Source organism: Oryctolagus cuniculus, chromosome 2 (assembly GCF_051225735.1).
Source record: "Oryctolagus cuniculus isolate XC-2025 breed Fujian yellow rabbit chromosome 2, ASM5122573v1, whole genome shotgun sequence".
NCBI classification, from domain to species: Eukaryota; Metazoa; Chordata; class Mammalia; order Lagomorpha; family Leporidae; genus Oryctolagus; species Oryctolagus cuniculus.
This window is the reverse complement of record NC_142868.1, coordinates 128849862-128864209: the sequence shown is the minus strand read 5'-3', so window position 1 is coordinate 128864209 and position 14348 is coordinate 128849862. Positions and strand designations below refer to the sequence as shown.

The following is a 14348-nucleotide window of genomic DNA, read 5'->3' as shown; positions in this document are numbered from 1 at the left end:
ATGGTCTGCCTCGCAACAGGGCAAAGGGAGCTGTTACTCAAGGAGAAGAACAAGCATTTAAAAAGAATGGAGCCTGTGCTAACCTGCAGGAAAGACAGCCTTGGCTCTGCTTTATAACCAGAAGAGACAGGTGCAATCTAACTCTGCTTTTTTCTAAACAAAGTCAGCTGGCTCTTCCTTTCCCTCCAGCTATGGACAACTACTCCTCCCCTGTAGATGGCCAGAAGCTGTCACTCGACTCATAGGCCCCTCTTAGCCTGGCTGAGGTCCTGGGAAATATCAGAAACGCCCTGAGTCATTCTGTGGTGTCAGTGAGGGCAGAGCAAGGAGTGGGAAGGTGAACATTCACCAGGCTGTCAGTCAATGCTAGCAGGCAGGCAGACCAGCCTCCTAGAAACGGCATCCCATGGGGGCTACAGGAAAACAGACTGGCCAGGATGGGAGGACAGCTACAGGAGCATTCTTCATGGGACCATAATCATCAGGGAACTTAGGATCTGCCACTTAGAGGTCCCCAAACACCCAGGCATATCAACAAACACCCAGAGAAATTGGATTCCCAGGAGAGTCAATGTGGGATTCTGTTTACAAACAACAGCCTTTGGGTCTTATGTTTTTGTTTTTGTTTTGTTTGTTTGTTTGTTTGTTTGACAGGCAGAGTGGACAGCGAGAGAGACAGAGAGAAAGGTCTTCCTTTGCTGTTGGTTCACCCTCCAATGGCCGCCGCGGCCGGCGCGCTGCGGCCGGCGCACCGCGGCCTGCGCACCGTGCTGATCCGATGGCAGGAGCCAGGTGCTTCTCCTGGTCTCCCATGCACGTGCAGGGCCCAAGGACTTGGGCCATCCTCCACTGCACTCCCTGGCCACAGCAGAGAGCTGGCCTGGAAGAGGGGCAACCGGGATAGAATCCGGCGCCCCAACCGGGACTAGAACCCGGTGTGTCAGCGCCACAAGGCGGAGGATTAGCCTAGTGAGCCGCGGCACCGGCGGGTCTTATGTTTAACTTAAAAATATCTTCATCTTCCTATGGAAGAGGCATGGGAAACAGTCATGACCCACTTCTGCAGATTGGCATCAAGCCACTGAGCAGCTCAAATCCTGCCCCCTCCACCCCGCACCTGCCTGTGCCTAATGTCACCTGAACAAGTCTCTGGGCCTGGGTCACGTTTGTCCACCTTGGGGCAGAGCTCAGAGTGCATTTCCAAACTGCTTCTACCTCACTGCGGTCTAAAGGCACAGCCTGGTCCCCTCCTGCAGAAACAGAGTTTCCCTCATCAGCTCTGGCAGAATCACAGCTTGATGAGGAGAGGGGCGGGAGGTGGGACTTTCTAAAGAAGGAACCTCTGAGTTAACAGGAGCCACTTCTAAGTAGCCCTTTTCTTCGCCGGGAGCTGGTGAGGGAGAGCTCTTCCTGTTCGATCTTTGAAGAAAGCAGCAACTTCCAGGCTGGTGGAATCTTGTTGCCACATGAGAGGAGTTCTTCCCCTCTTCTTGGGTCCAGCCGCAGTCTGACATAGCACACTGCAAAACGACATCAGAAAGGGGTTTCGGCCTCAGACACAGCCTTCTGTCTTGGGCACCAATGACTGCCTTTGCAGGAAGAGTAGTGGCTGGCTATCTGACAAGAGGACTGTGCTCTGCAGGAACTTCGCCAGGAAATGCTGCAGACCTTGTCATCGCTTCTCAATGAACTCATCTGAACTGCCAACCATGGTCAAGTTCCCGGGAAGTCCAGGTACAGGCACCAAACCACTGTTTCTCTGTAGCTGCTTTCTCAGCCACACAGACTCAGGGTAGCAGTGCTGCACACAGGAAGTCTCAGGAGTAAATGCCTTTATATTGCATGAAAAATGGGGCAGGCTCAGTAGCGTAGAGGGTAAAGCTGCCAACTGCAGTGCTGGCAACCCATATGGGTACCAGTTCAAGTCCTGGTTGCTCCACTTCCAATCCAGCTCTCTGCTATGGCCTAGAAAAGCAGTAGAAGATGTCCCAAGCCCTTGGGCCCCTGCACTCACGTGGGAGACCTGGAAGAAGCTCCTGGCTTCTGATCGGCACAGCTCTGGCTATTGCAGCCAATTGGAGAGTGAACCAGCAGATGGAAGACCTCTCTTTATCTCTGCCTCTCCTTCTCTCTCTGTGTAACTCTGACTTTCAAATAAATAAATATTTTTTTTTTTAAAAAAGAGTATCTTATATGGTGTCAGTAATCTCCCTAGGCTCTAGTCATGAGTTGCCAAGGCTATGGAAGCCTTTTGAGTTCGCCAACTTCGATCTTATTCAGACAGGGTCATAGTCAAAGTGGAAGTTCTCTCCTCCCTTCAGAGAAAGGTACCTCCTTCTTTGATGGCTCCATTCTTTCCACTGGGATCTCACTCGCAGAGATCTTCCATTTAGGTCTTCCCCCCCTTTTTTTCCCCAGGGTGTAGATTACTGATGCCATAAACAAGAGTGTCAAATTGTTAAGTCAACAACAGGAGTCACTGTGTACTTACTTCTCATGTGGGATCTGTCCTTAGTGTGTTGTCCAATGTGAAGTAATGCTATAACTAGTACTGAAACAGTATTTTACACTTTGTGTTTCTGTGTGGGTGCAAACTGATGAAATCTTTACTTAATATATACTGAACTGATCTTCTGTATATAAAGATAATTGAAAATGAATCTTGATGTGAATGGAATGGGAGAGGGAGCGGGAGATGGGAGGGGTGTGAGTGGGAGGGAAGTTATGCGGGTGGGGAAGCCATTGTAATCCATTAACTGTACCTTGAAAATTTATATTTACTAGATAAAAAATTTAAAAAAAGAGTATCTTATAATCCACAAAAGAATTGCAGGAGCCCTCATTCTGCACACAATGGTCCTGAACACACAGTGTTGTGCACTGTTTGCTGCTCTTGGGTCTCTGACATCCTATGCCAGAAGGCCACGGAAGAAGACATCTTGAAATAAAAAGACTTCAGCCAATGTGTATTGCCGACAAATAATCTGGGCTGGTTCCTAAGAGCAGCTCCTGGTCCCCACAGTGATACCACCAGTGCCCAATCAAATAACCAGCATCACAGCTTCTCCTTCTAGATTCTTCTGTTTGTTTTTGCTTGGTTGTTGTCTTAGTTTGTTTTGTATTGCTATAACACAAGGATATCATACAAAGCAAAGTTTTTTTGGCTCACCATTCTACTGGCTGGAAGGTCCCAACAATATAGTGCCACCATCTGGCCATGTTGCAACATGGCAGGGGAGTGGAAAGGGCGGTGTGGAAGCAGCAGCGGAGTGGGGAAGGGGTGGGCTTGCTTTTTTAGGACAACTCACTCTCCTCAGAACTACCCTATCGTCCAGAACTACACATATCACTTTCCACATATCACTTTCCACCAGGCCTTGATTTTTTTTTTTATTTGACAGGTAGAGATATAGATAGTGAGAGAGAGAGAGAGAGAGAGAGAGAGAGGTCTTTCTTCTGTTGGTTCACCCCCCAAAATGGCCACCACAGCTGGCACGCTGTGCTGATCCAAAGCCAGGAGCCAGGTGCTTCCTCCTGGTCTCCCATGCGTGTGCAGGGCCCAAGCACTTGGGCCATCCTCCACTGCACTCCCTGGCCACAGCAGAGAGCTGGCCTGGAAGAGGGGCAACTGGGACAGAATCCAGCGCCCCAACCGGGACTAGAACCCGATGTGCCAGCGCCGCAGGCGGAGGATTAGCCTATTGAGCCGTGGCGCCGGCCTCTGTTATCTTTAATATGGAGTGATCAAACCAAGTTCTTCACCTTGTTGATGTTTCTTGGTCATTTGTCCCTATGAACTTTTAAAATATTTTATCAAATTACCAGAAAAATCCTGCTGATATTCTGATTTCTTTTCTCTATATTGATCAGTGTTAGTGTAAAGTCCTCAGGAAATTGAGACTTTCCCTCTCTAAACATGCCAATTTTTTAAAGATATATTTATTTATTTATTTGAAAGTCAGAGTTACAGAAAGACAGAGGGAGAGGGTGGGAGGGAGGAGAGAGAAAGCACTGGTTCACTCCTTAAATGGCTGCAATGGCCAGATCTGGGCCATTCAGAAGCCAGGAGCCAGGAGCTTCCCCCATGTCCCCAACATGGGTGCAGGGGCCCAAGTACTTGGGCATCTTCCACTGCTTTCCCAGGCACATTAGCAGAGAGCTGGATCACAAGTGAAGCAGCCGGGACTCGAACCAGCACCTATACGGGACAACAGCACTGTGGTCAACAGGTTCTATTTGCTATGCATAGCGCCAGTCCCACGCCAATGTTCTTTAAATTCTCCTTATAGTCTAAACATTTTATGGAACCCTAACTACCTTTGGTCTGATGTTTCCCTAGATATTTTGTATTTTTCTTCTTATTAAAAATTTTTCTTGGGGCTGGCGCAGTGGCACAGCAGGTTAAAGCCCTGGCCTAAATTGCTGGCATCCCATATGGGCGCCAGTTCAAGTCCCAGCTGCTCCTCTTCCCATCCAGCTCTCTGCTATGGCCTGGGAAAAGAGTAAAAGATGGCCTGAGTTCTTGGGCCCCTGAACCCACATGGGAGACCCAGAAGAAGTTCCTGGTTTCAGATCGGCACAGCTCCGGCTGTTGTGGCCATCTGGGGAGTGAACTAGCACGTGGAAGACCTCTCTGTCTCTACCTCTCTCTATAACTCTGTCTTTCAAATAAATAAAATAAATCTTTAAATTTTTTTATTAGTAAACACCTATTCTAACTTTGTTGTATGGATTCTAAGCCCTTATTTGGAATTTATAAGTTGGTGTCAGATTCTTTGGCTTATTAAATTCTAACAATTTGGAAATTTTTCTGTTTTTAGTAGATATATCATCTGTAAATAATGATAGCTTCATTTACTCACTTTCCTTGTTCAAATTTTCCTTTTCAAAGTGGCATGGTATTATGAAATGGAAATCTTCTCTGTGTCATGGTATATTATTGAGTCAATGAGCGTGGGAAAGCTAATAATCTATTTTTAGAAAATTGTTTTAAGTCTTTTACATTTGAATATTTGGAGACTTTCTTTATCATGTTAAGATTATTCCTATCTACCTCTTATTTGTTAATAAATTTTATCATCCCCAGTGGATATGAAATTTCACTTATTTGTTAGTTCCTAAGATGATCATGTACTTTTTCTTTATGGGAAAAATTATTACACTGTGCACATTAAGAAGTTAAAAATTATCTTTACACCCCTGAGTTTAACTCTTACTATATACAACCATCAATATAGCTTTAGCAGTTTGCTCAGGAATTTTGTATTTATGTTCTCGGTATTGGTCTTCAAATTCCCAATGCTTAATGGAAGGAATCCAAGTGCCTCTCCTTTTTTTTTTTTTTTTTTTTTTTTTTTTTTTTTTTTTTTGACAGGCAGAGTGGACAGTGAGAGAGAGAGAGAGACAGAGAGAAAGGTCTTCCTTTTCCATTGGTTCACCCCCCAGTGGCCGCTGCACCACTCCGAAGCCAGCAGCCAGGTGCTTCTCTTGGTCTCCTATGCGGGTGCAGGGCCCAAAGACCTGGGCCATCCTCCACTGCACTCCCTGGCCACAGCAGAGAGCTGGACTGGAAGAGGAGCAACCAGGACAGAATCTGACGCCCTGACCAGGACTAGAACCTGGGGTGCCAGTGCCGCAGGCGGGGGATTAGCCTAGTGAGCCGCGGTGCCAGCCTTTTTTCCTTTTTTTTTTTTTTTTCTGACCCACTGTCTCTCAATGGGAAGCTGTAATCAGCAGCAGAGTTAGGGCTAGAACTCAAGTACTCAAGGATGGGAGCCAAGTTTTCCATGCAATATTTTAATCATTATGCCCAACTTCTCTCTTCACATCTATCACATGGGAGCTATTTGAAAAAGCATTATATTGTATATCTTAAAATGATGATAGTTGAATATAATTGTGGTACTACAGTCACACCAACAAAAAATGTAACTCCTTGTTTATTATCAAATGCTCATTTTTACTTAAAGGAAAAAAAGAAATTAGATAAGATCAGAGGTGAAAAGACAAACAGTCCAACTGATTCTACAGAAATACAAATGATCATAGGAGACTTCTATGAATAAATATATTCTAACAAATTGGAAAATTAAGAAATGGATAGTTTTTGGGACATAAACAACCTGTCAAGACTGATTCATGAAAAAAATAGAAAATCTAAACAGACCGATAATGAGTAATCAGATTTAAATAGTATTAAAAGTCTCTCTTTAAGAAAAATCCAGGACTACATAACCACACTTCTGAATTCCATGAAACAAAGAACTAATTCAAATTCTCAGACTATTCCAAAACATAGAAAAAGGAGCAATTCTGTTGAACTCATGCTGTGAGGTCAATATTGTCCTGATACTAAATCTAAAGACACAACAATAAAACTGCACACTGATATTCCCAGTGAACACAGATGCAAAAATTCAACATACTAGCAAACTGAGTCCAACAGCACATGCATATGATTACACACAATGATCAAGCGTAATTTATCCTGGCAACGCAAGGATGGTTCAACATACACAAGTCAATAAGCATCAAAAGGATTAAGAGCAAAGACTATATGATCTTCTAGATACATGTGAAAAAAAAAATTGATAAAATTCAATGCCCCTTCCTGATAGAACCTCTCAGCAAACTAGATATATAATGAACATATCTCAACACTATAAGGACTATATCATACTGAGTGAGGAAAAGCTCAAAGAATTTTCTCTATGATCTGGAACCCCAGAACGATATATATCCACTTTCTACAGTCTTATTCAATAGCAGTATTGCAAGCCTTAGTCACAGTAAATAGGCAAGAGGAACTAATAAAGGATATCCAAATTGAAAAAAAAGACAATTAAATTATACTTTTTTACATATTATAAGATTTTGTATACAGAAAATAAAACAACCTATCAAAAAAAGTTAGAAACAAATTCAGCAAAATCTCAGGATCAAAATACTAAGTTAGCAAGCAAAAAATAGTAGCATTATACTCAATTATTTTGAAACTAACTGTCCCCATGTGGTTTGTTCAAATCAGAATATGAACATAGTCCACACTTCGTACTTGATTGATAAGCCCATCACATGTTAAAAACATAACATTACTTTATTTACTTCAATTCATTTGTTGGGAAAATAGTCATTCATACTGTGAAATTTTCCACTTTCTAAATTTGCTGGTTGTATTACTATTTCATAACAAGCTTCCCTCTATCTCTTATTTTCTAGAAATTGATAGCTAAATATTAATTAGGGTTCTCAAACTATTTTCATGACAATATACTTTTATATTTAAAATAGTCAGAGGATCCTCAAAATATTTGTGTATGAGTTGATATTTTTTGTACTAGACATTGAAACAGAAGTCTTATTTATTCATGAATTCACATTTATGATTTTAAAACATATCAACAAAATGCTCATGAATAATTAAACTTTCCCAATGCTCAAGAAAATTCTGTTTCATGAAAACACTGACAACTCAATATTACAAGTGATTTTCTTTGAGATGACCATTACACATCAGTATGTAAATTTAATGATACAGAATATTAAAAAAATGTATTCAAGGAAAGCATGTATACAAGTATTGAGTGCTTCAAGTTCAAGGATTTTAAGGAAAAATGCCTTTTTGTTTCTTGCAGGTACATAGATACAAGTACAGGCTAATACCATGCCTTGATTAATGCTGAAGCACTGGGCTTCTTAATCACCAAATCTTTAATCCATCAGTGCAAATGTCAATACAATGAAAAAAGCAAATAACAGTTAAGAGTAATAAATTACAACTTCACAGAAAATCAAGGAGTCTTGAAGAGCCCCAGAGGTGTGTAGACCCAAATCTAAGAGTGCTACTCTTTGGTATCACATTGCCAGCTAACAACTACAACAAAGTGAGGAATTTTTCTCAGCTTTTACACATGGATGCAGCAGGAAGGCAAGTTCTTTTATCTGCTTCTTTAAGAACCTAACTTGCCTGTCAATCACAAGACTACTTTCAGCTTCCTTTACCTGTTGCCCCAGCATTAAAGCAGGAAACTTGAATCATTGCTGCTGCTTCTCATGGTTTCTGTTCTTCCATTTCCCTGAACTAACAATTTTGTCCTTACCAATATTTCACATGCCTGTAAATACCTATTTTATATTAGCTTGTTTTATACCATACTATACAAAGAAATGCATATAAATACCCACAAGATCATAGCAAATTGATCAGAAGTACACTAGTGAATTTTGTTTTAAAATGTGATACTATTTTCTGAACGTAGCAGAATTGGTGCCAAAGAATTGCCTTCAGTCCCTTAAGTTTCTTAGAATTGGTTTTCCAAGAAATCCTGAGGGAAGTATAACCTTCACCTGTGCTGGATAAAGATCAGGCCTGCTAACAGGTAAGAGGCAACATCTGGGGCACTTCTCAGGCTTTTCCAGGAACAGACTCCTCCCTTTGGCAGAGAACTCCTGGAAGGAATGCCAAGTCTCAGCTGTGACCCCTGTCCTGCCCACAGGTTCCTGTAATGGGTGTTAATGCCCCTCCCTCAGATTCTCTTACAAAAGCCCAGTGTTTTCTGCCCTGACAAACCATCACAAATCCCCACAAGACAGGTAAGTGGGAGCTGAGCAAGCATGACTGCCCTGGTGGGGGGTTTTGCCTGACACCTTACATAGGAGGGTACCTGCCCCCGAAAATGTAGGCACTCTGAAGATGAGCAAATGCTTCTCTGGAAGGTCTCAGTGGTGACAAGGTGAACAGATTCTCCAATTCCTTCCAGAATTACAGAAGAGGATGGATGTGATCAAGACTAAAGACAAGAGGTGGTGGAGGTCTCTTTGTATCCTTACTCTGACCTCTCTTTTTTAGGTCAATTCTGACTGCCTCAAATCATAGACAACATGCTGCTTCCTACAGACCTCCCCAGAGTGTCTTGGATGTTGCTGACATGCCTGCTTTTCCTGCCCCATGTTCAAGGTGAGAGTATCATTAGCACTGGCTTTCCTTTGAGAGTTGAAGGTCAATAAGAGAAGGAAGGATCCTGTGTGCCTCATGCAGTAGTGGAGAGTTCTATCCACATACAAGGCAACTGCCTGCAATTCCTGCATCATCCTGACTTCCTGCAGGTTACATTGTGTTGGGAGGCACCATAATAGACCATCAATAATGGAGTGAGATGGTTTCCCATTTTGTCAGGAACTTCTAAGTTACGCTAGTGAGTAGAAGAGGAAATGTGTCAACGGGTAGAAATTAAAAAGGGAGGAAGAGCAATTGGATGGCTCAGTAGACAGTCATCCCAGAGTTGGGAAGTGTTGGACTACTGAATAAGCAGGAAGAGTAGAAAGAGGAGACGCCCCACCCACTTAGTAGGGCTATCTTAAAATCAAGAATATCTGAAAGCATTAGGAAAAGGAGTGGTAGTTGGTAACATGGTCTTATTCCCAAGAGGCAAGTCTCACATCCATTCCCACAGTCATCTCTCTCCATCCTCCACTCTTTCCTTGATCCTATTTCTCTCCTTTACCACCATTTTCCACAGGTGAGGACACCCAGGAGGATATGGCCTCCCCGAAGATCAGCTGTCCCAGTGGCTCCAAGGCCTATGGTTACTACTGCTATGCTGTCTTCGTGACATCAAAATCCTGGATAGAAGCAGATGTGAGTCATTAGAGGGATAGGAGCTGGTAAAACAAAGTCTGAGTAAACATCTTTATCTGTCACAGAACTCCACTTCTCATCTTCCTCTGCCATATCCCAGTGCGGTTTCAGGCTCACTCTTGTTCTCCTTCCTCGCACAGCTGGCCTGCCAGAAGCGGCCCTCAGGACACCTCGTGTCAGTGCTCAGTGGGGCCGAGGCATCCTTCGTGTCCTCCCTGATCCGGAGCACCGTGAACTCCTACAGATACGTCTGGATCGGGCTCCACGACCCCACACAGGTGACACTCCATCTTCACCTCTCAGGCCGCTGTTGTCCCCAGGCCTGCTTTCCTGTGCCTGCCCAGGAAGGAACTTGGAGAGCTGCATAACTCAGATTCTCGGAGACAGTGAAAATTCTTGAGACTAGCTCAAAAGCTATTTCCAGAATTTTACACACCTCTCTGATGAGGACTTGTAAATTAGTTGTTTGAGTTTCAAAGAGATTGCTCATAGTATTCTGAGGGAGTCCTAAATGATCAGATCATTGATCATGATAGGATACTGAGGTTCAGAGGCTAATCACAAATGCACCGCCAATTTTTGTGCAACAGGGATATCTGAATTTGAGTTGTTCCAAAAGTCTCATGATTTGTGTGTGTGTGGGAGGGTGGTTTCCAGCAGGAGTGAGATATTACAGGAGTTTCCCTAGTGGAGCCATCTCTCAGAAGCCAGTAGAAAAGCAGACCAAATTCCACAAAGCTAGGAGTGTTCCTACTGAGAAGCTCATGTAAGGGCATTCTAGCACCCATTCCATTCACCTCTGCTCTTTAGGGCAGTGAACCCAATGGACATGGATGGGAGTGGAGTAACAGTGATGTGCTGAATTACGCTGCCTGGGAGAGAAACCCTTCCACTGCCTCAGACCGAGGTTACTGTGGGAGCCTGTCGCAAAGCTCAGGTAAGAATCGGAGAAGCCTCCTGCACCCAGCCTTCTCTCCTTGCCACCCCACATACCCCATGCTATGGGCTGAACTTTGTGGAATCCTCCTCAAATACAAAAACTTAACGTTGTGTCTTCTGGCATCTCCTCTCATCTTTCTTTCCATCTCCTTCTCCTGGAATAGAACACCAGTGATGATACGGGTTGTATTCTTTACAATCTAGACCAGATGGTGCAGTGCTGCTTCACTGTGTTCACAAGTTCTGCCAGTCCTATTCACCTTACCTCTTCTGTTTCTCCAGGATTTCTGAGGTGGAGAGATTATAATTGTGATGCACAGTTACCCTATGTCTGCAAGTTCAAGAGCTGAGGCAGGTGGGAAGTCTGCAGCCTGAGTTAATATGCAGCTCATCGAGGGTGTGGGACCTTGAAGACTCACCCAGGAAGGGATTACTTGCCCTATATCCTCCCAACTATCCACATCCTTCTCACCTTTTTTTTTCCATCCCCCTCACACTTATTTTGGACTCTTGTGTATGTCTCTTGGTGGCTTGAAGTCTCAGACAACAGTAATAAAAATTTCAATTTATATTTGTTTGCCTTTGTATTCCATTCTCATAGTATGTTGTCTAGATATACCATTTATTTAAAAGAATATCATCGAATTTCTTTTTTTAAAAAAAGAATCAACCTTTCTGCCAGAAAGCCACTTCAATACTTAAATATGTTAAAAATAAAGAGAAACATACCATGCCAACATTTTTTATATTGCTGTTGTGTTAAATTTAGACTAAGTAGAGTCAGATAAAGAAACGTTGTCCAGAACAGTAAGACCACTGCAAAGTAATATAGATGTCAATTATTAAGAGGACAAAACAATCCATAACCTGGATACACCTAACAACAGAACATCAAAATACATGAAGCAATACATTATAGAAGCACTTTGAGAAATAGAAAAATTCAGTATTATACAGAAGCTCTTCAACTCATGAATGGGCTAAATTCCAATAAACCCATAAGTTGAAAATATCATAAATCAAAAATGCATTTATTACATCTAACCTATCAAACACTATGGCTTAGCAATAAAGTACATAGCAGAGTCTAAGTTGTTTACTCTTGTGATCACATGGCTGAATAGGAACTGCAGTTCACTCTCCTTGCTGGATATTGTGAGAGTAGCATACCCTGTGTCAATCCAGAAAAACATGAAAATTTAAAACCTGACTGACAGTTGCTACTGAATGCGTATACTTGTTGGGGGTGAGCTTTCAAGGGCACCATCATAAATTAAAAAAAAAAAAAAAACTGTTGGCAAAACCATCACTGAATTCAGGACTGTTTAACACCTCTCTTCTAGAAATTGACAGGTTAAACAGGAAGGAGATAATGGAGTACAATTGACCTCAACAGCACTGTCAGTAAACTTGATCTAATTGTCATTTTTAAAGTTTATTTGAATGGGACAAAGGATTTTCCTCAATTCATTAATATAAACCCAGTGTCCTAACAAGAAGGATCAGGAGATCAGAAGAATGAGAAGATACTGTTAGGTTTCTATGAAAATGACTCAAGGTGCCACAGCAGCCTCTAAAAGTTCTAAGAAATAAAAGTAGGAGCCTCCAGAAAGAACTGGTTATGACAGCTCATTTATTTTAGACCCAGTGATTTTTTAGAAAAACTTTTTATTTTCAGCTTACTTTAAACGGTCAGTCACAGACTGAGAAATTCCATCTGCTAGTTCACTCCCTAAATGCCTCCAAGGGCCACAACTGGATCAGGCCAGTGCCTGGAACTCCATTATGGCCTCCCATATGGGTGACAGGAGCCCCCAACATTTAAGCCATCATCTGCTGCCTCCCAGGACAGGACACATTGGCAGGAAGCTGGATTAAAAGTGGAGATACTGGGATTCAAACTGGCACATGGTAAATACTTTTAAGATTCTTATCTTACAGTGTTGAATGCTGTTTTAAGTAAATTTTGCAATTTTTTACAACACAATCAACTAATGTAGAAATTGCTATTACTGATTCTACAGATGCAAAAGGATAGTAAAGGAAGTCAACAAATGACTGTGTACCAATATTTGGTAATTTGGATTAAAATAATTTAGATTAAAAACACCACCAATTCTTTTCAGAAAAGATCAAAACTCAAACAAACACAGATCATTTGAAAGATATGAATCTATTTTTTTAAAAAAAGTAACTTAAATCCTTGTAAAAGAGAAAACATAGAGCCAGAGGATTTAATTGATGAATTGTACTACATATTTAAAGAAATAATATCAATCTTTGCAATTTCTTTAGAGTAGAAGCAGATCAGTCATCATAGTTATGTGAAACTAAAACTATTCTAAAATTAAACTCTTAAAAATGTAATTTAAAAAAAACCTGTCAGGGTACTTCAACAAATTTATGGAAAATGGAACTAAAAGACCAAGTGCATTTTCAGGGAATTTTTTGAAAAACACTCATAAAACCTTTAGATTTTTAAATTCAACAAAAATTAATCCAACTTGTTAAATTTTCTCTAATCTCACTCTAAGTTTCTGTATCTACCTTGACATGTCCAATTAATCAGTCCATCTGAAAACTCCAACTACTCCATGGATCTCCATGGATCATGTCATTAGTGTCCTTGTCCCTGAGGACAAGGTCTCACTTTCTCGACTACTTGCAACAAAGGGCCCAGTGGAATTTCTGCCTGTGGCCTATAAACATGTTCTGACTTCAGTCAGGACTGGAATTAGTAAGAAAATATCTGGCATGATTTCTATTACTATTTCTTGAATGAGTTAATATCAAATAAATTGTGTTTTACTTGAAGAAACACCTCTTACATGGGTGGAGAATGAAGATCAGATGAATTAATCTGAGTGTTTTAATTAATCTGGATATTTTTAAATCATATTACTTAGTATGTCACTGCTATTGCATTCCGAATCTTTTATCTTAGGTAAAAATTAAGTACTTCACCAAATCCCCTCATCTGAAAGGAGGGGGAGAGCTTGGAAGTGTGCTTTTATATGGGGAGAACTCAGCATTGGTACAGAGGCAGGCTTGTAATATAAAAATCGATTTCTAGTTAAATTTCAATTTTAGATAAGCAGTGAATAGTTTCTTAGTCTAAGTATGTCTCATATACAATTTATTTGCTATGCCTGGCAATAGTGTATGTCACAGATTTGATCCTCAATCAACAAGTAAGATTAACAGATAGTGTACTAACCGATGACTGCCAAGTTCCCTGAAACCTTTAAGATAAGCTGCCTATCTCATAAAGTCAGTAGTATCCACTCTACCACTTGTCCCTCAAAATAATTAATTTCTTTGTGTAGGATGATGCTCTCCGCTAGTAGGGATGATGCTTTGACCATTTATACCAATTCCTGGCTTTTGATTTCAAGATAATTTAAAAGGGAAGTCAAGCAGATGGGATTTTGAATACATCGCCAAGTTTGATATGGGACCTTGAGGCCTTTCCCGGACTGGTTCTCATTTTGTAACTTAGCTGTTTACTACAGTTACTATCCTTGTCTTCAGTTTCAACTCAGCAACAGCAATGAGGAGAAATGGTAAATGAACTAGAACTCAGAAAACCAGGATTTGATTGATGCTGCTATACCTCTTCTTAGCCATGTACCCGCAGTATTCCTCATTGTCTACAAAGACAAAGCTATTATATTCCTTCCAGCTCAGGAAGGAGATTAGCAAACAACAGCAGGAATTGAAGCAATCCCCCAAAACCACTCCCTTTCTCATTCCAGCTTTTCTAGTATTTCGT

General features: G+C 41.6%; 1 protein-coding gene and 1 pseudogene across 2 annotated transcripts; one reads left to right on the top strand and one right to left on the bottom strand.

Annotated features, from left to right (window-relative positions):
• Positions 1-1047: 1047 nt before the first annotated feature.
• LOC138848732 (sorting nexin-11-like) lies at positions 1048-2908 on the bottom strand (annotated as a pseudogene).
• A 5546-nt stretch (positions 2909-8454) lies between these two features.
• Positions 8455-11147, top strand: REG3G (regenerating family member 3 gamma). 2 transcript variants are annotated; one of them, XM_002709697.5, is made up of 6 exons: positions 8455-8592; positions 8849-8956; positions 9519-9637; positions 9778-9915; positions 10448-10574; positions 10859-11147. In XM_002709697.5, exons 2-6 carry the CDS (start codon positions 8881-8883, stop codon positions 10924-10926), a joined length of 528 nt encoding a protein of 175 aa, XP_002709743.2. In that variant the 5' UTR covers positions 8455-8592; positions 8849-8880; the 3' UTR covers positions 10927-11147. The 2 variants fall into 2 exon arrangements, with proteins under 2 accessions (XP_002709743.2, XP_069925606.2); XM_070069505.2 differs by having other exon boundaries at positions 8566-8732.
• Positions 11148-14348: the final 3201 nt, after the last annotated feature.